The following is a 24,211-nucleotide window of genomic DNA, read 5'->3' as shown; positions in this document are numbered from 1 at the left end:
TCCGGGAGAGCTACCCCTTTTAGTCTTTTTTGACTAAATATTTTTTGATCATTTTTGATCCTTGTCTGTCGACATCTGGTGCCGGTAGGATGCCTGGGTTCACGGCTTGCGAGGATTGCCATCGACTGATGTCGGTGACCGATCACCACCGCCGGTGCCTCTACTGCTTAGGCCCCGACCACGACGCGGAGTCGTGCAACGACTGCCAGGCCCTGACTTCGAAGGCTAGGCGGGAGCGGTCCCGCAAGCTTCTCGAGCTTCGCCACTCGGCTCCGCGTCGTGCGCGATCCCGGTCCAGGAGGAGGTCCAAGGATCGCTCGCGGAGCCCTAGCCGACGCCATCGATCGTCCGGCTCCAAGTCGTCGGGTAAGTCCAAACGCTCAAAGAAGTCCAAGAGGCGACACCGCTCTTCGGACTCCCCTCGCCGGTCGCGCGACTCGGCCGAGGGTCAGGGTGGTTCCACCCCCGCGGCTCCGGCGGAGCCGCAGGTGCCGCGTCCGCCCCCATACCTTCCGGTCCCTGGGACTGACGCGGCGCCGGCGGAGATCAGTGCCTTCCTCTCGGCCATGAGGAGCCTGGCCCCGCCGTCGACGCCCGCTGGCGCGCCTTCGGGCCCCGCGGACTCGACTGGGCGCACTTGCCTGCCGGCGGCTCCGGCCCCGGCGCCGTCGACGACTCCGGTCTCAACGCCGCAGGTCCCCGCAGGGCCCATGCCTGGGCCCCAGTCGACGCCGGTTGACCTAGTCACTCCCACCGGCGCCGGCGACTGAACCACCGACGCCGTCACCGGCGCCGCCGGCGCACACGCCTACACCTCCGGCGCCGACACCGCCCCAGTTTAGCCCTCATCCGGACCCGGCGCCGCAGCGGCGTCGACCGACGCCGCATCCGACGCCGCTTGAGTCCTACCATCTCTACAGTCCGGTTCCGATCATTCCTCCTGTTTATCAGGAATCGGAAGAAGGGGGCGACTGGGAGGGGTTCGAGGACCCTATGGATGTTCAGTCACAGCTTTCTCAGGACTGGGCAGATGAACTGGGGGAGGCCAGTGGGCTGGACACCTCGCCAGACACTGGATTCACTTCTCCTCCGACCGTGGCTTCGGAGGAGGGTGCCGCATTTTCTGTGGTGCTGCGCAAGGCGGCCGAGGCCCTGTGGTGCTGCGCAAGGCGGCCGAGGCCCTTGGGCTCGAGTTGCCTGCCGTGGCTGTGAGGACTAACATCCTCACTGAGGTGCTTCAAACCTCAGCAAGCTCCACAGAGCCTCTGCTGCCGTTCAACGAGGCCCTCACTGACGTTCTGCAGGGCACCTGGTCCAAGCCCTCCACAGTTCCTCCTGTGGATAGGAACGTTGCCAGGCGCCACCGCCCTGCTCCGGGCGACCCCAGTTTCCTGTCCCAACACCCCACCCCCGAGAGTCTGGTTATCCAGGCCTCTACCTCCCAATCCTCCTTCCCGACCTCTCCGCCGGACCGGGATTCCAAGAGACTCGAGCAGTTTGGCAAGAAACTGTTCTCGTCCCTTAGTTTGGGCCTGCGGTCCTTAAATACCGCCTGTCTCTTGGACCGTTATTCCCATTCCCTGTGGGATACGGTGGAGGACGTGCTGCCCCTGTGTCCGGAGGAGGTCCGGACGCGTCTTAACCAGGCTTTGGCCGATGGGAGGGATGCAGCACGGCACGCCATACGATGTGGGCTTGACACCACGGACTCGCTGGGTCGGGCGATTTCCACCACGGTGGCGCTCCGCCGCCACGCCTGGATGCGGTCCACATCATTTTCCGGGGATGTCCAGACCACCCTCATGGACATGCCCTTTGATGGCACTCGCCTGTTTGGTGAGAAGGCGGACAGTGCGCTGAACCGCTTTAAGGACTCCCGGGCTACGGCCAAGTCCTTGGGCCTCTCGGCTCCGCGGGCGCACACCTCCGCTTTTCGCCCCTTTCGTGGCCAAGGAAGGGGCGCCTCCTCACGTCCGCAAAGCCACCAGCCGCAGAACCAACCTGCGCGCGGTCGCGGACGTGGCTTCCGCCTTGGCGGAAATGGAGGCCGACGTGGTCAGCCCACTTCCACCCCGGCAGCATCCGCCTCAAAGCCCTTCTAGTCCGAGCTTTCAGGCCCATACCACGCCAGTGGGCGGCAGAGTTCGCCATCACCTGCTCCACTGGCGGTCCATAACATCGGACAGGTGGGTGCTGCAAATCGTCCGAAGGGGCTACTCCCTCCCCTTCGAGACGACCCCTCCAGCCATGCCACCGCAGCACCACCGTATCTCGGGGGATCATTTGAATCTTCTCCGCGAGGAAGTTTCGGCTCTCTTGGCCAAGGGGGCCGTCGAGCGCGTTCCGAGTCCAGAAGTAGGTCGTGGTTGTTATTCCCACTACTTTCTGGTTCCCAAGAAGGGCAAGGGGGGCCTACGCCCTATCTTGGACCTCCGGAACGTCAATGCCTTCCTCCGAAAGGAAAGGTTCAAGATGCTAACGTTGGCTCAGGTTTTAGCTGCCCTAGACCCTGGAGACTGGATGGTAGCGTTGGACTTGCAGGACGCATATTTCCATATCCCCGTCCTGCCGGCCCACCGGCGTTACCTGCGGTTCACGGTGGGCCACGAGCACTTTCAGTTTACCGTGCTCCCCTTCGGCCTCACCAGTGCCCCTCAGGTGTTCACGAAAGTGATGGCGGTGGTCGCAGCTCATCTGCGCAGATCAGGGGTTCCAGTCTTCCCCTATCTCGACGACTGGTTGCTGAAGGCGGGCTCGCCCCAGGCAGTCGTCTCCCACCTCCAGACTACGGCGGATCTCCTGCATTTGCTGGGGTTTTCCATCAACGTGCCGAAGTCACACCTGAGTCCCTCTCAGAAGCTCCTCTTCATCGGAGCGGTTCTCGATTCGGCGCAGTTCCGGGTCCATCCACCGGAACAGCGGGTCCGGGATATACAGGCCCTGATTCCCATCTTTCGGCCTCTATCCCGGGTTTCGGTCAGGCTAGTGTTGCGGCTTCTGGGGCTGATGGCCTCCTGCATCCTACTAGTGCATCACGCCAGGCGGCGCATGCGGGCTCTGCAGTGGGACCTGAAGTTTCAGTGGGCCCAGCATCACGGCAACCTGTCCGACCATGTCTTGATCTCGGAGGGCACTGCACAGCAGTTGCAGTGGTGGCTCACGGACCGCGAGTGGGTCAAGGGCAAGAGCCTCTCCCTTCACCAACCGGAGCATGTCGTAGTGACGGATGCGTCCCTCCTGGGTTGGGGTGGCCATATGGGAGAGGCGGAGATCAGAGGCCTCTGGTCTCCGGCGGAGTCTCGTCTCCACATCAACCTGTTGGAGTTGCGAGCGATCCGGCTTGCACTGAAAGCCTTCCTTCCCTCTGTCAGGGGAAGTGTCGTGCAGGTGTTCACGGACAACACCACCGCCATGTGGTATTGCAACAAACAGGGCGGGGTGGGGTCGTGGACCCTTTGTCAGGAGGCTCTGCGCCTCTGGACATGGCTGGAACACCAGGGCGTCACCCTAGTGGTTCAACATCTGGCGGGCTCTCTGAACGCCAGAGCAGACGAACTCAGCCGCCGGTGCATGATGGATCACGAATGGCGTCTGAACTCCGAAGTGGCACAAGGTCTCTTTCAGCAGTGGGGAGAGCCTTGGTTAGATCTATTCGCCACCGAAGAGAACGCGCAATGTCAGCAGTTCTGCGCGTTGGAATTTCCAAGGCGGCACTCGCTCGGCGACGCTTTTCGTCACGAGTGGAGTTGCGGTCTGTTGTACGCCTTTCCGCCTATACCACTTCTGCCCAGAGTGCTGAAGAAGATCAGGCACGACCGGGCCCAAGTCATCTTGGTGGCTCCGGATTGGGCAAGAAGATACTGGTATCCCGAGCTACTCAGTATGTTGACCGATCCCCCGATACGTCTGCCCCTTCGGGAGGATCTTCTGTCGCAGCAGCAGGGGACGGTCCTCCACCCGAACCTGTCCAGCCTCCACCTCCATGCGTGGAGATTGAGCGGCGGCAGTTGATGCCATTTGACTTGCCTCCTGAAGTCTGTGATATCATTCTGGCAGCCAGGCGTCCCTCCACAAAGTCGGTATACGCCTGCCGGTGGAACAAATTTGTGGCATGGTGCACAGCAAAGGCTGTGGATCCCCTTTCCGCCCCTCTTTCTGAGGTTCTCCTCTTCCTTCTTTCTCTGGCCCGGCAGGGCTCTGCCCTGGGCACCCTGAAAGGTTATCTTGCTGCCATCTCCGCCTTCTTGCGGCTTCCTGATCAGCCTTCTCTTTTCAAGTCCCCTGTGGTTACACGCTTTCTCAAAGGCATTACACACACGTTCCCTCCTGTCCCTTTTGTAATGCCTCAGTGGGACTTGAATCTGGTATTGACATTCCTGATGTGCGCTCCCTTCGAGCCTCTTCACAATTGTCCTCTTCGTCTTCTGACTCTTAAGACTGCTTTTCTGGTGGCCATCACCTCGGCTAGACGGGTGAGTGAGCTCCAGGCTTTATCTTCAAAGCCTCCTTTTCTATCTGTTCATCCGGACAAGGTTGTCCTTCGGCCTCGTCCCTCCTTTCTTCCTAAAGTGGTGACTCCATTTCACCTTGGGCAGTCTGTCACCTTGCCCACCTTCTTTCCGCCTCCGCATCCTTCCAAAGAGGAAGAGAGGCTCCACCGTCTGGACCCAAAACGTGCGCTCTCCTTTTATCTGGACCGCACAAAACAGTTCCGGGTGGACGACCAGCTTTTTGTTGGGTACGTGGGCGCTAAGAAGGGGAAAGCTGTGCACAAACGGACCATCTCTCGGTGGGTCGTTTTGTGTATAAAGATTTGCTATTCCTTGGCTAAAAAGGACCCTCCTGTTGGGCTGCGCGCCCATTCTACTCGGGCCACGGCGGCTACTACTGCCTTGGGACGGGGAGTCCCTTTGCAGGACATCTGTCAGGCGGCGACGTGGGCTTCGCTACACACGTTTGCCAGGCATTATTGCCTTGACAGCCAAGTCCGGAGGGATGGCTTCTTTGGCCGTTCTGTCCTCCAGGACTTTCTGGTGTGATCTTGGTTCGCAGACCCACCACCGGGGATGGTATTGCTTGGGTATCTATTCTAAGGTGAGGAATCTAACTAACGTGTTTCTTTCAGATGAACAAGTTACTTACCTTCGGTAACGATGTCTCTGTAAGAAACATTAGTTAGTTAGATTCCTCACCGACCCACCCATCCTCCCCGTTCTGCGAACTGACTTCTAGGGTTAAGGTTGTCCTTTCAGGCCCCTAGATTTTATTTTTGGCACCAGTGTCGGTCTTTGCATGGCTCTGCGTTCCTGGCGCGGAAGGCTATGTACAAGAACTGACGTCAGCGCGCGAGGGCGGCGTCTAAGTACTCCGACGACGTCATCCCGGCGCACGACGCCGACGACGGACGCGGAGCCGCAGAAGACGCCTAGCGACGCGCAAGGGGTATTGCTGACGAAAAATCTTCCGGATCCAGTCTGACGCCTGGGGATATTCTAAGGTGAGGAATCTAACTAACTAATGTTTCTTACAGATACATCGTTACCGAAGGTAAGTAACTTGTTCTTCTCTCTGATAGCCATAAACAATTTGAATATCTCTGCGATGTGCAGGATCCCTGGAAAACCAATTAAAAAAACATTTTATTTTAGCTTTATTGAGTTTTTAAAGTTAAGCAATGTACATTCACATATCACATAGCATTTTTTATGACAATACCTTTAGGTCGAGCTTACGTATAGATTACATAAGTTACAACATTTTTAATTAATAATTGTCTTATCTAGAGACTGTTTGGCTTAACACAAATAGCATCACAAACATTGTGGATTCTGATTGTGTACAAGAAGGTAGTTTGCAATGCTTTATTAGGGTGTATATGCTTCCCATTATGTAATACATAAATTGGTCACTTCTGCGTGGCTTATGTCTACTGATGTCGTTCAGGTACTATATCCTAATGGAGGTTTGTTAGCTAACCAGTAATGGTTTTTACACTTTGTTCTGCTTAGTATCATCCTGTTGTCCTGTAAAACTCTCAAACTAGCTCAATACCTCGTCCCATAAATTGGATAATGGGCGTGTTCTTATTCCTCATCTTTCCTGTCCTTTGATTTTAGTGCTTTCAGCTTTGGCTCATTTTCGACCTCATATACCCACCTAATATATTCGGGTTTCACTTTTGCCTTCAATGTCATTGCTGTTTTGCAGGCACATAGGCATTATCTAACAATGGATTGCCTGCTGTTTTGGTTCTGGGACCTTGGAGCAACCACAGTATGCCCACCTCCGGTGTTTGCAGCTCTTTTCTTGCAAGCACTCTTTCAAGATGTGTGATGAAACTGTTGTAGTAATCAGCTATGTCTGGACAACTCCAATTAACATGGAGTTATGCATTTAAGGAGGTGCAGCGGGGGCGTGCCATAGAATCCATCCCAAACATTAGTATTAGTAGGCTGCAAGCACTTATTATGTATTGATTCAGTGGTCGCTTTTGTACATTTTTGATGAAACCTTGTTTTTATGTCACAATGAGTCACAGCCTTGAAATATAAGTTTCACAATCACTTGGGACACCATGCACTGGATTTAAAATAATGTGTTTACATTATTTAAAGCAACGTATTTTCATACCAAATTCATGCTATATGCCTTTTCTCTTTCCGACATCTCCTTGCCTTCAATTATTGTTATTGTGCTAATATGTATTATGTATCTTCAACTGATTGTTCACAGGAACGGCCAAAACTAGGGGCAGCATATTCTGTAATAAGCTATCCTTGCAGAGGGCCAAGTTAAGACCTTTAAGAATTCCAGCATAAGGCAGCCATCACATCATGCAGTGCAGGGCATGTGAGGCAGTTCATTTTTCAGGCCCACCAGAAAAGGATTCCTGAAAACAGTTGCCTTTTTGGTCTCTTTTTGTCTGAAAACCTGCACTTTTTTTTTAAAGCTTTACTCAACATCATTTGATGTTTTCTTCAAATTTCTTCATCTTCCTACATTTTCTGTGTGACTATGTATTATATATAATATATATTTTTTTCACTTAAAAAAACCAAAGGCGGTTATAGTTACGAAACAGAATTTAAAAAAAAAACTCAGAAATTCACTGAAAAAAAACTAAGGTTACAGGGGCGTTGTAGTTGGGCTCAGATTTCACTCGTACAGAACCAGTGAAACTCAGCAGCTATGGTTACCTGAGCTAACTATAACCCCGCAGTGTACTGCTTATCACCTCACATATTACATCACTCATGACATCTCAAATTACATCGCTGATGACATCAAGTGAGTGTAAGTATGTTTAAGAGTTTGAGTGTTAAACATATATACTAACCTACTACAAAGATTAAATTAGTATACTAGGTGCACTACTACTGAGTAATACTACTTACATATATTATGTGAGTGCTGTGTGAGTATGTATACTTGTATGTATGAGTGTTTATGTGGTTGTATGGGTGTATAAGTGGGTGAGAGATGCTGTGTGAGTGGTTGTAATGGTGAGAGAGTGGTTGTGTCAGTGGTTGTATAATTGAGTGGCGATGTGAGTGGCTCTACAGGTGGGTAGGTGGGTGTGTAGTGACTGTGGATGAGTGAGTTGGGTGTCTGAATGGCTGTTTGACTGAGTGACTGGGTGTGTAAGTGGCTGTATGGGTGAGTGAGTGGCTGTTTTGGAGAGTAAGTGTTCGTGTGAATGGCTGTATGCGTGAGTGAGCAGATGTGTGCTTGTATGGATGTGTGAATGGGTATGTAAGTGATCGTATGGGTATGTGAATGAGTGTGTAAGTGCTTGTATCGGTGAGTGAGTGGCTCTGTTGAGAGACTGTATAGGTGAGTGAGTGTGTGAGTGACTAGGTAAATAAGTGGGTGTGTGAGTAGCTGTATGTGTGAGTGTGTAGCTATGTGACTGGCTGTATCGGTGAGTGGTTGTATGAGTGGCTATATGGGTGAGTTAATGGTTGTGTCAGTGGCTGTATGAGTTAATGGGTTTGTGAGTGACTCTATGGACGAGTGAGTAAGTGTATGAGTACTGATATGGGTCTGCTAGTGGGTGTTTGAGTGGGCACATGAGAGGTTGTATGGGGGAGTGTATGGTTCTGTGGATGATGTCATGAATGATATCACGGACCATGTCATGAGTGATGTAATGTATGAAGTCATAAGCAGTGCATTGGTGGGACGTAAGTTATAGTTAGCTCAGTTAACTATAAGTGCTGAATTTCATTGGTTTTGTAGGAGTGAAATCTGAGCCTAGCTATAACGTCCCTGTAACCTTTGTTTATTTTTTCTCCAGTGAATTTCTAAGGTTTTTTAAATTCTATTTCCTACTTATAGTGTGCATGTAACCTTTGGTGCAGTCCCACCTTGTGGGACTTACTGAAGGTTACAGGAGGGGTAGTTGGCCCACAAGGACCCCCAGGAGTCAATGGGACTGCATCCCCCAACTAGTAGTGCGCCAGGAGGCGCTTTTGCAGAGTGGTGTTGAAAGTTTTCTTTTATTAAGGGAGAGGGGACGTCAGGCCCCCCCACCCTGGCCCGAATCAGGCCCTGGGAACCCATGCCCTTTTAAATGGCAGAGGGGGGATTGCACGGCCCTTCTCCCAGGCCGATTTCTTTTACAGGATAGGGGCTGAGTGGCCCCCTACCCAGGTCATCTTCTGGGGCCCGGCCTTTAAAAAAATAAAAAAAATACGGGGTACGGACCCCCTCTATGGGCCGAATTTAGCCCCGGGGACCCCATTCCCCCGGGGCCTGGCCTCTAATCTGGGTGCCCAGGGCACCCAGATACTTTCATTGGGGACTGCCAGGGGCGCCTCAAGGCCCCATGGTCCCTGCCGGCATTGCTTTTAGACATAGGGCGCTGCTGGAAAGGCAGCTCCCACTGTCTAAAAGCAATTATGCCCTGCTTCCAGCAAGCAAGAGCATTCAGTTCTCTTGCTTGCTGGAAGTGAAGCATTTGCTGTGGCTTGGTAGAAGCGGTAAAGCTCCCACCAAGCCACAGCAAACAGCTATGTCTCGGGGGTGGGCACCTGTGGACAAAGGAGGAGTTGGCCCTGGGAGTTAGCGGTCCCCAGGGCCACCTATGGCTCCAGTAGGTGGGGCCATGTGGCCCCCCCTTTCTTTTATTATGTTTGGCCTGCCCAGCGGAGGTGGCGGTTCCCGGGCCGATAACAACCCGGGAGGGGGGCTGAGCAGCCCCACCCTCCCATCTTTATAAAGACAAGTTGGCCCTGGGGAGGTGGTGGTCCCTGGGAGGGTCCCTGAGGCCCCCCGCTTCAAATTGATCATGAAGCCCCACCCGTTTTTAAATAAATAAGCCACAGGAAGGTGGAGTTGTTGTCCCCGTGGCCTTAATAAGCCTGTGCATCCCTCAGCTTCCCCCCACCCCCTCTCCATTAGCATGCAAATGCTCCCAGGACCTGGCCCACTCAAGCCGGGTCCCAAGATGGCAGCCAACACTTCCTGGTTTGAAGTGTCGGCAGCCAGTCAGATATACACAATTGGAAATAACTCCGCAACTACTGAATGGATTTACACCAGTTTACACAAAGGTTGCTTTCTGGACCATCAGCTACCTTTCTGCCAAATTTGGTGTAATTCCGTTCAGTAGTTTGGGCTGTAGCGTGACTAAAGTTCCAGTCGGAAAATAACATGGGGAAAGCTCATTTTGGGACCCTGCCCCCCCCCCCTTTTTCTCAGCCCCTGCTTGTCGGATCACCCCAAAACGTTCAAGACTGCAGCAGAAGTGAGTGGCAAAGTAGTTTTGAAATTTAGCGAGCATTCATCAAACGACGCCAATGTTATTGGCAAATGAAAAAACGCTCTTCCTATGAAAACAACATCCTAGCTAGCTAACTACTAGTAACCGCCAGTAGGTAATATATATATTTATATTTAAGTGCCGTAATAATTCCAGTCATAATACCTTAATACCTCAAAATTGTATATCATGTTTAGAGTGGGGCAAACCCAGGTAGACCTCCTAATCCACAGGAGGATTTATACGTAAAGGAGAACAGGCAGACTGTAACTTACTCCACAATGCAACAACTTATGTTCGTTCAGCTAAAGAGTGTTAGGAGCCAGACAACCCTGTAAGAGTAACTATCATCTGCAGGCGTAGTTTTGCTTATGTTAATGCATATGGAACCTAACCCTGGCTCCTAGAAACACTCGGTTGTCTGTATTTTACAATAAAAGGTTTTTAATTAGGCACTTTTTGGACATAAATCTTGTGTTTAAGAATGATGGTATTTATTACGATAATCTCAACAGTCATAAAATAAAACAAGGTGAATATTAGGATTAGTCAGGTCCCTACCATATATCTACATAGGTTATCAGCATCATAGTGATTCCATTGGCTGTATGGTTATTAGAATACCCTAACTATTTATATGCAGAGCCATTTGTCACTGCATACCTTGGAAAATCATCTGGTCTGCAGTTTGATCGTACTTTGACATTTTTTCTTAGCAATCTGCCTTGTCTGTGCCCCACACTAATCCTCGGTACTCTTTATACCTTCTTCAAAGATTTTCTATTGATAGGGGAAGGAGACCTCGTTCCGGAAAACTTGCAGTGTCTCCGGTTACAGAAACATACATACGCAGGCAAATGTTACTATTTGTATTTCCGTCCAAGCTTGATTTCTACAAAACCGGATTGCTTAGCAGCTCTAATTATTGCATGTAGTTCTACTGATTGCAGAGAATGGAAAATTTTGGACCTCTATATTGTTAGCGGAACAAATGTCATCTTCTGGCTCTGAAAATAATATGGCGATATCTATCTCTAGCTCTCTTTTTCGCACTCTCTCTCTCTTTTCAGAATATTAGTTTTCTAAGCCATAGGCTGACACACAAACTCTAAAGATGTTTGCATACAATCAGGCTTGACTTGTTTGCACCTCATAGGTATTACCAGGAAAGTCCTGCCACACATGACCTCCTTGTGCTTCCTAACAGAGACATAAGGAGAAAAGACATGGTCATCACTTTTGTCCTCTGGATGAATGCTCAAACTAAAGGAGAAAAGAAGACAGTCAGTCCAGATGCTGTAGGGGCGGAAGCCCAAACAGGTCTTCCAGGCACACATTGATCAGACGTTCATCCTTATCTGGCTGTGATCTCAGTGGATTTTGCATTGGCCACTTAACAAATGCCTGGAGGATCAATGGTGTCAGAAGACGTGGGATTGGGAGGAGAAAATCAGTTTGAATAACTCGATCTTCCAATCTCTCGAGTGGTGATGCAGCAGATGAAACATGCTGAAGGGAGTCCCCTTCTAGAATCCTCCAAACTTCATCTACGTTTACCCAGACGCCTCACTGGAAACCAGGGAAACCCGCATGAGAATCTTTCAACTCAGGCCTAACGGTCTTCTGCAAAGAAGCTTTACCATATGCATATGCTGGAATTGAGAGCTGCCCATCTAATTCAAAAGCCATTTACTCTATCTGTATTGATTAAGTAGGTGCTCATTCTTAGAGACAACACAACCACCATGCATTATATCAACAAGCAGGGGTTATGAGATCCATGGTGTTGTTAAGGAATGTGCTACAGATCTGCCACTGTGGATTAGTAAACAAAACCTCACTGATGGCGATAAAGCCGAGATCAAGGGGCATGCCCTTTTGGTAGCCTGGTCAAAGACGTTCGCTTATGCCTTTCTGCAAATACCACTGCTTCCCAAGATTATCAACAACATTTTGCCATGAGAAATAAGATGATACTGATGCACCAGACTGGCTGAGGCAATAGTGATACCTGTATCTGCTTCACCTGTTGTTTCAAACGTACAGGAGACTGCTCCTCAAACATAACCTACTTTTCAGGATATTAGTCAGGATGTTCCACCCCAGCCATCAATCATTAATCTTATATGTGGACACTTGAATCTTCCTGATGATTGCATGCATATTTTAAAGCAAAGAGACGATTGCTTACATGCTTTTAATTGGAAGATGTTCTGCATATGGTGCCTCAAGATGCGAGTGGGCCTGAGAATCTGTCAGGAAGAGATGGCACAAAACATATCTTCTTTACTTGACTAAGTTTGTCCTTCATTTCTCTTCCACGAAGGTGCATTTCTCTACAATCACTGTTTATTGGAAAAGTCCTAACCAGACATCCTTTTCACTAGGGCTGTTTGAAGCAGGGTTCAGGAAGGTTTTTCCATTGATTAAGATACTATTCTGCCTGGGAACTTAACATTGTGCTTTCTAAATTGACCGTTTATCCTTTTGAACCAATGCACAGGGCAGATTTCCAATATAAATCATTCAAAGTTACCTTTTTTGTAGCTATAACATCAATCGAAAGGGCGAGCTCTCTGTTTGGAGGACCTGTAACTAGTCTTCCACTTAAACACTTTCCTTAAAGTCTCATCCTGCCTTTTACTTAAAGTAATTTAAGACTCCCATATTAAGCAGCTGATCTCTCTTCCTATGTTCTTTCCGGACAATTCCTCGCCTGCAGATAGGTTACTCCATACCTTGGCTATAAAGAGCTCTGTATTATTACCTAGATAAGATTGAATCGGTCAGTACATCCAAACCGGTCTTTATAAACTATGCCACAGTCAGCACAGCCATATGGTTTGTTTTTAGCATCATTACTTCCCATTGTAAGATGGCTAAACCTTTCTCTGAGGAGAGGGAAGTAGCTACCATTGCTCTCATGCAGAATGTGCCTATTCAAACAATTTGTAACGTCGGCTACATGGAGGTCAATTCACACCTTTGGCAAACATTGCTGTATAGGCTTTGACTCCAGAACTGATTCTGCCAAGCCTCTTTGTACAATTTATTTGCTGACTAATGGTTCATGTCTCCTTGCTGCCAACCTTCAAATCCTCCTCCTGGAGGAGGCCTCTTATAGCTTGCTCCTCTATTCAAAATATTTAAAGATATCAGAGAGAATCCCGTGCTGGAGAAGGAAAAGTTGCTTACCTGTAATCCTAGTTCTCTATCATAGGTATGCTCTATAAATATATAAAGAACTCTGCCACCACCCCGGTTTTGAAGGATGTTGGCAAAAAGATTATGGCTACATTAGACATTTTCTTTAGTCTTTGAAAACAAACTGCCTCACAGACTCTACAGTTCATGACGGGACGAATGCCTGGCTCGGGAGTTTTTAAAGGTGTAGTGTCTTAATTTGCAGCTGTTTGTACCCATCATATTAGTGGCTACGATTTCCTTAGTTTGGGGGTTTTAAACAGAGGTAGTACAGTAGTGTTTTTAGACAAATGTATAATGTTTTAATTTGGCTAATTGGAACTCATTTTAGTTTGTAGTATAAAATGGTGCCTCTTATAGGCATGCTTTCACTTTAAATGGCGTTCCGGGGATTTCCGCATGCTCTAAAATATTAAAATTTGTTTATGGATTCAGAGAGGATACAAATGATGGAGAACTAGTGTTACATGTAAGCAGCCTTTCCTTTTTCCTTCTTTAGGAACCAAGCACATATCCTCCAGTTGAGCAGTGTCCCATTAGAATATTATTACTTGGCTATATTGGAAAATACAGAGCAGCAACTTTTTGATTGTTTGCCTAACCTTTTTCTTTCTGCTTCAGGTGCACAAGATGACCTCCGGAAGGTAACTAAGGTGGCTTATTCCATGGTGAAGCAGTACGGGATGGTGCCCAGCATTGGGCATGTATCCTATCCAGACTCTGAGACGGTTTCAGGAATTGGACTCCGTCCCTTCAGCCAAGGTCTGCAAGAACTAATGGATCATGTAGGTAGTAGCAACCTATATCTGTTTAATGCTAATGTCTGGCAAGCTGTGTCTTTTAGGTTATGTAGCTTATTGAACCTTTTACTTTCAATTCTTTTTCTTGACCATCACCAACATGGTCAGCGGGAACCTGGAGAATTCGTCACTGATGGAATGTGTATTTTGGCTAATTCTGATGTAACATTGATAGTAGTTCCTATTCAGAATAGTTGAAATATCTTTGCTGCCTCTATCACATACTTAGGGAGAAATGGACTGGGCTTACTTGTGGAGAATAGGGTTTGTTGATCTTTGATGAAATGAGGATATTCCTGTTTCTGTGTGGTGCATGTATTTTCTAACACTTTAAATCTCCCAGGTATGTGAGGGTGCATGTGAGTGACTGTTACTGTTAATAGGAAAGAAACATGTTAGTTATAGATTCCTTAACTTAGAATATTCACCAGGCGTCAGACTGGATCCGGAAAGTTTTCACCAGCAGTACCACTGCGCATCGGATGGTGGCGTCAGTCGGCTCCACGTCCGTCGTCTGCGTTGTGGTCACCAAGATGACGTCGCTGGAGCAACTTCGGCGCCGCCCTCGCGCGCTGACGTCAGTTCTTTCTTTTTCCGCGCTAGCCAGCGCAGATCCGGAGAGAGCGGTACCTCAGTCATTTTTCTTACTACTTTTTTGAGAGACTTTGTCGACATCTTTTTGAATCTTCGACTCCTGATGCAGGTTGGGGATGCCTGGTTTTAAGGCCTGCGATTCCGGTCACCGACTGATGTCAGTAACGGATCCGCACCGCGTGTGCCTTTTTTGCCTGGAGCGCGACCATGACCCCACGTCGTGCTCCGACTTCCAGTCCATGGCTTCAAAGTTTTTGCGGGAGCAGTCTCGAAGCTTCTAGAGCATCGGCAGTCGAGGGACCGCCGCGGAGCCATCATCCTCATTCTTCGAAATCGTCGAAGTCTTCGCACTTGGAATCGGGTAAATCAAAGCGCAAGAAGAAGGCGAAAGAGCAGCGTCGCTCTTCGCCTTCACCTCGGCTGTCGGCCGACCGACCGAGGGACGCGGGCGTTGCCCTTCCGGCGGCTCCGTGCGCGGTGCATGAAGAGTCAACTCCGGGCTTCCCTCCCTTTCCGGGACCCGGTGAGACTCCTGCCCAGCTTCGTACGTTCTACGAGGCGATGCATGCCATCTTTGGGCAGCAGCCTGATCCTGCCGGCACGCCTTCGGGCCCCCGCGGACTCATCTGGGGGGTCTCAGCCTTCGCCGCCGCCGGCTTTGGCGCCGACTGCCCCCGTTGGACCCATACCTGGGTCGGGATCAACACCGGTTGACCTCACAACACCTCCACCGGGCGCCGCGCCCAACGCCGGTCTACCCCACGGCTGGCGTCGACCCCACCCTCCTCCCGAGAACGGAACCGTTGCCGGACAAACATCGCTCGACGCCGGATTCGACGCCAGGTGGGATTTTTGGGCCCCTATCCGTTCCAGGGGTCCCTTATTAAGGGAATTGGACCCAAGAGGATGATGAGGAGGAGGACTGGGAGGGGTCCCAGCACCCTTTAACTGGCCAGTTGGAGCAGGGCTGGAGAGAGGAACTAGGGGATGCCAGTGGGTTGGACACTTCCCCAGATCCTGGCATGTTATCTCCTCCTACCGTGGCTACGGAGGAGGGAGCATCATATGCAGTGGTGTTACGGAGGGCAGCCAAGGCCCTCAGCCTTGAGCTCTCTACTGTGGCGGTTAGGACTAACCTTCTAAATGAAGGGTTTCAGCCGGTAGCAAGCTCTTCCGAGCCCCTGCTGCCTTTTAATGAGGCACTAACTGACATCCTTTTGGGCACCTGGTCCAGGCCCTACACGGGTCTCCCGTGGACAGGATGGTTGCGGCCTCCCGGCTCTGGGCGACCCCACTTTCCTCTCCCAACACCCCACCCCTGAGAGCATTGTGGTTCAAGCCTCTGCTTCCAAAAGCGCGTTCCCTACCGCTCCGCCGGAACGGAAATTCAAAAAGCTGGACCACCTTGGAAAGAAACTTTTTTCTTCCGCCAGCTTAGGACTGCGGTCGGTAAACACTGCATGTCTTTTGGGCCGTTATTCCCACTCTGTGTGGGATACGGTTGCGCAGGTGCTGCCTCAGTGCCCGGACAGTGCTATCCCAGGCTGTTGCCCATGGGAGGGATGCAGCGAAGTTTGCCATCCGTTGTGGGCTGGACACTGCGGACTATCTGGGCAGAACAATTTCCACATCGGTAGCCCTCAGATGAGGTCCACTGGTTTTTCGGGCAATGTCCAGAACACACTCATGGACATGCCCTTTGATGGCCATCGCCTTTTTGGCGACAAAGCAGACAACGCTTTAGAGCTTTTCAAGGGCTCACGGGCTACGGCCAAGTCCTTGGACCTCTCCAGCCGTCCAGCGCAGTCTGCTTTTCACCCCTTTCATGGCTACGGAAGGGGTGCCCCACTATGTTCGGCCCAGAGCCACGGACCGCAGCTAGCTGCCCAAGCTTCGCGCGGTCGCGGGAACCGCCATCGCGGTTCAGGAGGCCAGCGGGCGGGCCAGTCCACAAACCCCCCCCCCCTTCCTCTGGAGCAGCCTCTAAAGCTTTCTAGTCCCACATTTCAGTCCCATCAAACGCCAGTGGGCGGCAGGATCCGCCATCATCTCCCCGACTGGTGCACCATCACGTTGGACAGGTGGGTTTTACAGATAGTCCGAAGGGGCTACTCCCTCCCCTTCGAGACTACCCTTCCAGCCATGCCCCCACAATACAACCGCATGTCGGAGGATCATCTGGCACTTCTCCAACAGGAAGTTGCGGCTCTCTTGGCCAAGGGAGCCATCAAGCGCGTTCCTGTCCCAGAAGTAGGTCGTGGTTGATACTCCCACTACTTTCTGGTGTCCAAGAAGGACAAGGGCCTGCGTCCTATCTTGGATCTCAGGGACGTCAACGGCTTCCTCCTGAAGGAGAAGTTCAAAATATTGACGCTTGCTTAGGTCCTGTCTGCCCTCGACCCGGAAAACTGGCTTGCAGGACGCCTATTTTCACATCCCCGTCCAGCCGGCCCACCGGCGTTACCTACGGTACACAGTAGGCCACGAGCATTTGCAGTTCACCGTGCTCCCCTTTGGCCTTACCAGCGCTCCTCGGGTGTTCACGAAAGTGATGGCGGTGGTTGCAGCTCATCTGCGCAGATCAGGGGTTTCAGTCTGCCCCTATCTCGACGACTGGCTGTTGAAGGCGGGCTTGCCCCAGACAGTTGTCTCCCACCTCCAGACCTCTTCATCGGAGCTGTTCTGGACTCGACGCAGTTTCGGGTTTATCCTCCCGAACAGCGAGTCCGGGATATTCGGGCTATGATTCCGTTCTTTCTGCCTCTAAACCGGGTTTTGGTCAGGCTGACCCTGAGGCTGCTGGGCCTAATGGCCTCCTGCATCCTGCTGGTCGATCATGCCAGATGGCATATGCGGGCTCTGCAGTGGGACCTGAAGTTCCAGTGGGCGCAGCATCAGGGGAATCTGTCCGATTGCGTCCAGATCTCGGAGGGCACTGCACAACAATTGCAGTGGTGGCTCACGAAGCAGGATTGGGTCGACGGCAGATCCCTCTACCTTCCCCAACCAGATTTTACAGTGGTGACCGATGCATCACTTCTGGGATGGGGCGGCCACATGGGAGAGGCGGAGATCAGAGGCCTCTGGTCTCCAGCGGAGTCCTGGCTTCATATCAACCTTCTGGAGCTCAGGGCGATCCGCCTTGCACTGAAGGCATTCCTTGCCTCTGTCTGGGGAAGAGTAGTGCAGGTGTTCACAGACAACACCACCGCCATGTGGTACTGCAACAAACAGGGCGGGGTGGGGTCGTGGACCTTATGTCAAGAGGCCCTCCGCCTCTGGACATGGCTGGAATATCAGGGCATTTCCTTGGTGGTTAAACACCTGGCAGGTTCTCTGACCGCCAGGGCGGACAAACTCAGCCGGAGGTGCATGATGGATCACGAATGGCATCTGAACTCGGAGGTGGTGCAAGGTCTCTTTCGACAGTGGGGAGAGCCTTGGTTAGATCTATTCGCCACCGAAGAGAAGGTGCAATGTCGGCAATTCTGCACGTTGGAATTTCAAAGACAGCACTCGCTCAGCGACGCTTTTCGTCACAAATGGGGTTGCGGTCTGTTGTACGCCTTTCCGCCTATACCACTTCTGCCCAGAGTGCTGAAGAAGATCAGGCGCGACCGGGCCCAAGTCATTCTTGTGGCTCCGGATTGGGCACGAAGAGTCTGGTATCCCGAGCTGCTCAACATGGCCATCGATCCTCCGACTCGCCTACCCCTTCTGGAGGATCTTCTGTTGCAGCAGCAGGGGACGGTTCTCCACCCGAACCTGTCCAGTCTCCACCTCCTTGTGTGGAGATTGAGCAGCAGCAGTTGACGTCTTTCGACCTGCTTCCCGAAGTCTGTGATGTCATCTTGGCCGCCAGGCGTCCCTCCACTAATACGGTATACGCCTGCAGCTGGAACAAATTTGTGGCATGGTGCACAGCAAAGGCTGTAAATACCCTTTCTGCCTCTCTCTCTCTCTCTCTCTAATCACAAATGCAGCTGTCCATATAGAAAAGAGGAGCTGAGAAATGCTACAGGAATTTCCTTTGCACACATATATACATTCAACATGAAGCAGTGAAAAGAAAACAAAGAGCATTTAAACTGCTTTAATGTGCAGCAGAAAAAGCTGCATTGCATAAAACACTCATTGTGAAAAGCTGAAAAGCTAACCTCATAGAAACACATTGGCTAAAGCTGGCTCCGTGCCTTTAAGGCAGCCATGACCCCTAGCTTCCCATCATGCCTCAGGGGTGACAGTTATGTCAGTTGTTCTTTCTGGCTCCTTCTGTCAGGACCCTGGTTACTTCAGCTCTTGCTTTTTCTGATTTCTGTCAGAAAATATCTACTATTTTTTAACCAAAACCTACTTCATTCAACATCTTTTGGGTTTTAAAGTAGTTTTCTACTTTTTTTGAGAGAATTAGGCATATTTTTCCACTCAGAAATGCCATCTCTCTTTGACTCTTGCCCTTCCTGTGGCAAAAAGACGGCTTTATCAGACTCACATTCTGCATGTATCCTTTGCCTTTCTGAGGATCATGATCCTAAGACTTGCAAACATTGTCAGTTCCTGTCCAGGCGTACTCTGAAAGACAGAAAGAGGATTTGTCTTAATGGGCTGGCTGAGAAGGGTAAAGCTCCTTTTAGAGGCAGGTCTCCGGTGAAGAAGAGAAGGGAGAGAGCAAGATCGTCATCCAGAAGTAAAGTTCCAGTTTGCTCTCCCTCAGCATCGTAATCGGCGCTGAAAATAACTTCACCGGCAGCGAAAACGTCGACAAGAAGACCATCGACGGCGGGCTGGTCGTCGACGAAGACTGCAGGTACATCACGCCCTCCGCCGTCGTCAACCCGGCGACGATCGGCATCAAGGAGTAGATCTCCGTTGGTTCAGGCTCGCACAACATCGAGAATGGAATCTCCGTCGTCGCTATGGTGTTTGACGTCGAGACATGCTCCGCCGTTGCCAGTAGAGCGGCGATTGGCGTCGAAGCGGGCGTCTCCGTTGCCGTCAACCAGGCGGCGGTCAACGTCGAGACAGGCCTCCTCGTCGCCAGTAGAACGACGATTCGACGTCGAAACAAGTGTCTCCGTCACCATCAACCAGGCGGCGGTCGACGTTGAGACAGCCATCGTCGTCGCCAGGTGTGAGACATTCGACACCGAAGCAGAAGCCTCCGTTGTCGCTGACCAGACGGCGTTCAATGTCGAGGGCCAGATCTTTGTCGACGACGAAGAAGGATTCGTCGTCGGGACCCAAAGTCAAATATTATACGGCGGTCTCCGTCAACATCAAGGAAGGACACGACGTTGATAAGGAGTTGTCCTTCGATTCACACTTTAACTTCTCCCAGATGCTCTGCGTCGAGGACGAGGTCAATTGCTTCAACGTCAAGACATTCAACGTCGAAGCGAGGAGAGAGGTCGACGTCGAGGAGAAGATACTTCTCAAAAGACTTGCCGTGCTGGTCACATATATTCGTTTGACGTTGAGGCATTCCCCTTCGACGTCGCATCGTTCCTCCAGGCACTGTTCAACCTCCAGAGGCAGCAGGGAGTCATCGCCTTCAGCGGCGAGCTCTCATCCAGTTATTTCGACGAGAAGTTCTTCTTCTCCGTCTCCAGAGGCACGATAATCACCAAGACCAACGTCACCAAGAAGGCAAAGGTCTCCTTCAGTACATCTGTCGCCAAGATGGCTCCTTCCTATCAGCCATTGGCCGAAAGATGCTCCTGGGCAAGCTAGACGGCCTTTGGACTATTCCAGTCCACTACACAGATCCCTGTTGGAACGTTTAGTACAGGAGGTGGACAGATCACCTGTTGCTCGGACCAGGGATCGTCAGGAAAAAATCTCCGGAGCATAGAACATCTCATGCTCATCGGAAGAGAACAAGAACACCGTCTTGGTTTTCTTCGTCATCTCACACTTCAAAAAGGGACTATTCACCTACTCTTACGGATAGCCCTCCTTCTCGAGTGTCACCCATCGATGACATCAATACTTTTCATGATGTCCTCACTAGAGGAGCACTGAAACTGAACATAGATATGTCAGCTCCGCAGACTTCCACCTCTATCATATTCAAGACTCTTCATCAACTGTCTATGTCTAGACCTTTGCTCCCACTGGTTCCTGGTCTTATCGAACCAGTGATGGACGTTTTCCTCACCCCATCCTCGATTAAAGCTGCTCCAGCGAGGATTCAGAAAAAAAATAAGCCTGCGGCTTCGGATCCTTTATTTTTTTGTCAAAGGAGGACCCTTTATTTTTAAAGTCAGATCCCCCACCGGACTCGGTGATCATCGCGGCAGCAAAGAAAACTCATGCAGTCGCTTCTTCATCCTGTGTCCCTCCAGACAAAGAGAGTCGAGCCCAGGACTCTTGGGGGAGAAAAGTTTGCGGATCAGCAGCATCTTCTTTGAAGGTATCAAGCGCCGCTGCCCTGTTAGGACGCTACGACAGGTCCTTGTGGGATTCTTTAAAGCCGGAGTCTCAACATCGGATTTTAAATCTTTCATTTTCTGGAACATCTCTTTTTGGTTCCCATACCGATGAAGAGATGGCCCAATTGAAGGCTGAGCTGGATACGCTGAAGGCGGTATGCCTAGAAAAGAAAAATTAATTCAGACGAAGATACAGGCCTTACAATCGCAAAAACTACCAACAGGGGGTTCAAATCCCTCAATGGCAGCAAAAGCAGAATCAGCAATCAAGGTCTCAGTCTCAGAATCGTAGAGGCTCCAGAGGCAGAGGAGGACAACATCAACAATACTCTGGTGCAGCCAAGACTTCATGGAAGCAGTGATCTTCTGCTTCCTCTAGCGCCGTTGCCCACTCCAGTGGGAGGAAGTATTTCAAATCACGTGGCAGAGTGGCGCAAAATAACAAAAGATCAATGGGTGCTAAATATACTGAACAATGGATACACACTTTGTTTCAGTGCACCACCAAAGAACATTCCTCCACTAAAATCGTCAGGAGGTTTCTGGCCTTCTTCAGAAATTGGCCGTAGAAGAAGTTCCTCTGGTTCAAAGAGGAAAGGGAGTTTATTCCAGGTACTTTCTGGTGCCAAAAAATGACCAATCGCACAAATACAGACCTATCCTGGATCTGCGATCTCTGAACAAGGTCATTCGGAGAGAGAGAAGTTTCGCATGTAGGCCCTACATCACATATATCCGCACCTACAAAAGGGGTATTGGATGTGTTCGATAGACCTCCTAGATACGTACTTCCACATACCAATTGCTCCACGTCACCGCAAGTTCCTGAGATTCATGGTGGGCTCCAAACATTACCAATTCCGAGTCTTACTGTTCGACCTAAAATCCATGCAGAGTGTATTCACAAAGTGCATGGCGGTGGTAGCTGCAGCTCTGTATCGTCAAGGCCTATTTGTGTACCCGTACTTGGACGATTGGCTGTTGAAGGGTTCGTCTCCACAGATGGTGAAGGAACATTTTCGGATTTGCCTAAATCTACTTCGCCGTCTAGGCCTTCAGGTGAACCTGGACAAATCTGTCCAACAACCCACTCAAACTCTACATTATCTGGGTGCCACCATAGACTCCGGTATAGGAAAAGTGTTTCCTTCAGAGGGACGACTCTTATCGATGAAACAGATGTGCAACTCTCTGCTTCAGGTACACCAACCATCAGTACGGCAAGTGGCCTCTCTTACAGGGTCGATGGCCTCTTGCATATTTCTCATCCCCAACTCAAGATTGAGAATGAGACCTCTGCAACAAGATCTGGAAGACAAATGGGATCAATCCTTGGGGCTTTGGGAGGATCGGATTCTCCTCTCCCAAGCAGCGAAGTCATCCCTGATTTGGTGGACTCACTCGAAAAATCTTCTGGTGGGAGTGCCCTTCTACCAGTCTCTTCCACAGCAATCCCTGATCACGGATGCATCTCTCCAGGGATGGGCGTCGCACTTGGGTTGCCTTCAAACTCAGGTCAAATGGTTGAGCAAGGAGCAGACCTACCAAATAAACATGTTAGAGCTGCGGGCAGTTCATCTAGTTCTCAAGGCATTCCTTCCATCAATTCAGTCAGACTCGATTCTGATTCAAACGTACAGTACAACCACCATGTATTACTTGAACAAACAAGGTGGAACACACTCCCGCCTGCGGTCATTGGAATCCCAAGCGATCTAGCACTGGCTTCTGGCAAGGAATCTCTCGATCACAGCGGTACACCTACCAGGAGAACAAAACATACGGGCAGACGCTCTCAGTCGGCACTTCGAAGAACAAGAAGACTGGGTGCTCAACGACGACATAGTGGCAGACATCTTCCGTCAATAGGGTCGACCATCCATCGACCTCTTTGCAGACAATCTAAGCAAGAAATGCCACGCCTTCGTGTCCAGATTTTACCGGCCAGGAACGGGAGGGAATGCTCTTCTTTTTTTTTTTTTTTTTTTTTTTTTATGTTAAAGAAACCTTTATTTGACTTCAAAAAAGTTACAGACATGGGCCTACACCCACTTGGGCCGGCCGCTAATTAGTACGAGATGTGTTATTGCACCGTTATACAAACATGGCAATCCAAAGATCCCGTTAGTCCATCCGCACTCAGAGTGAAGGCAGCAGTTGTATTCGAATAACAGTTCTGCAGACGGTTTCATCTTTCAATTTAAAACTTATAAACATTTCACACAAACAAGGCAGTGAGAATTGCAAGTATCCGTACGTGCTCCCCGGGGCAGGAAATACCACTTTATATAATAATCATGACTGAGGGAATGCTCTTTTGATCGACTGGTCCGGAACATTTGCATACGCCTTTCCTCCCCTTCCTCTCATACCGAAGGTGGTGACCAAGCTCATCAGGTCCAGGATGAAGATGATCCTGATAGCACCGGACTGGCCTCGCCAATGGTGGTATCCGGACCTATTGCAACTCTCAATATGTCCACACAGGAGGCTGCAGTGCAGACCGGACTTACTGACCAAAATGGGCGGGAAGATTCTGCACCCCAGCCTTCCGTCACTGAGCTTGGCAGCCTGGCTCCTGAAGTCCTGCAATACGGACTCTTGAATCTCCCTCAGGACTGCATGAACATTTTAAGGGAGTCGAGGAGACCATCCACAAGAAGTTCTTATTCTTTTAAATGGAAGAGGTTTTTCTTGTGGTGTATGCGTAATGGTTTTATTCCAACAAGTGGGCAGGAGGAAGTAATCTTGCCGTATCTTCTGTATTTAGCCAAGTCTGGTTTGAAGTACTCTTCCATAAAAGTTCACTTGGCGGCCATTACGGCCTACAGAAAATCACCTGACCAGCCTTCCTTTTTTCAGCTCCAGGTGGTCAAGGATTTCCTTCAGGGGTTGAAGAAAGTTTTTCCTCCTGTCAGACATCCTTCTCCTCCTTGGGAGTTGAATATTGTCCTGTCCAAGCTCATGGGCCCTCCTTTCTAGCCCATTCATAAGGCCATGTTACAGGACCTAACGTGGAAAGTTGCCTTTATAGTAGCTATCACGTCAGCACGCAGAGTGAGCAAAATCCAGGCACTCTGCGCAAAGGAACCATACACGGTTTTCCATCACAATCGGGTGGTTCTCAGGACTCACCCGTCTTTCTTACCAAAAGTGATGTCTGACTTCCATGTTAACCAGACAATTTCCCTTCCCTCTTTTTTTCCCAATCCTGCTACTCCAGCAGAAAGGTCTCTTCGTTCACTTGACCTCAAGAGGGTTCTAAAATTCTATTTGGAGGGAACAAAATCCATTAGGAAGTCTGACCAAATATTCTTAAACTATGGTGTCGTCAGGACAGGTTTTCCAGCCTCAAAACGATCTATCTCGAGGTGGATAGTGTCCTGCATTAAGCTGGCTTATCAGTTAGCGAACAAGTC

General features: G+C 50.3%; 1 protein-coding gene across 2 annotated transcripts in view; it reads left to right on the top strand.

Moving 5' to 3' along the window:
- Positions 1 to 24,211, top strand: part of SPG7 (SPG7 matrix AAA peptidase subunit, paraplegin) — a 359,427-nt gene that overhangs the window by 326,000 nt on the left and 9,216 nt on the right. For both annotated transcript variants that reach the window (XM_085639919.1, XM_085639920.1), the window contains exon 15: positions 13,589 to 13,752. In XM_085639919.1, the coding sequence (XP_085496045.1) occupies positions 13,589 to 13,752 (164 nt within the window). The remainder of the gene's footprint in view (positions 1 to 13,588; positions 13,753 to 24,211) is intronic.

The sequence above is a fragment of the Triturus cristatus genome, chromosome 12 (assembly GCF_964204655.1).
Source record: "Triturus cristatus chromosome 12, aTriCri1.1, whole genome shotgun sequence".
Lineage (NCBI taxonomy): Eukaryota > Metazoa > Chordata > Amphibia > Caudata > Salamandridae > Triturus > Triturus cristatus.
Note: the sequence above shows the minus strand (reverse complement) of the source record. Positions and strands in the feature narration are given on the sequence as shown.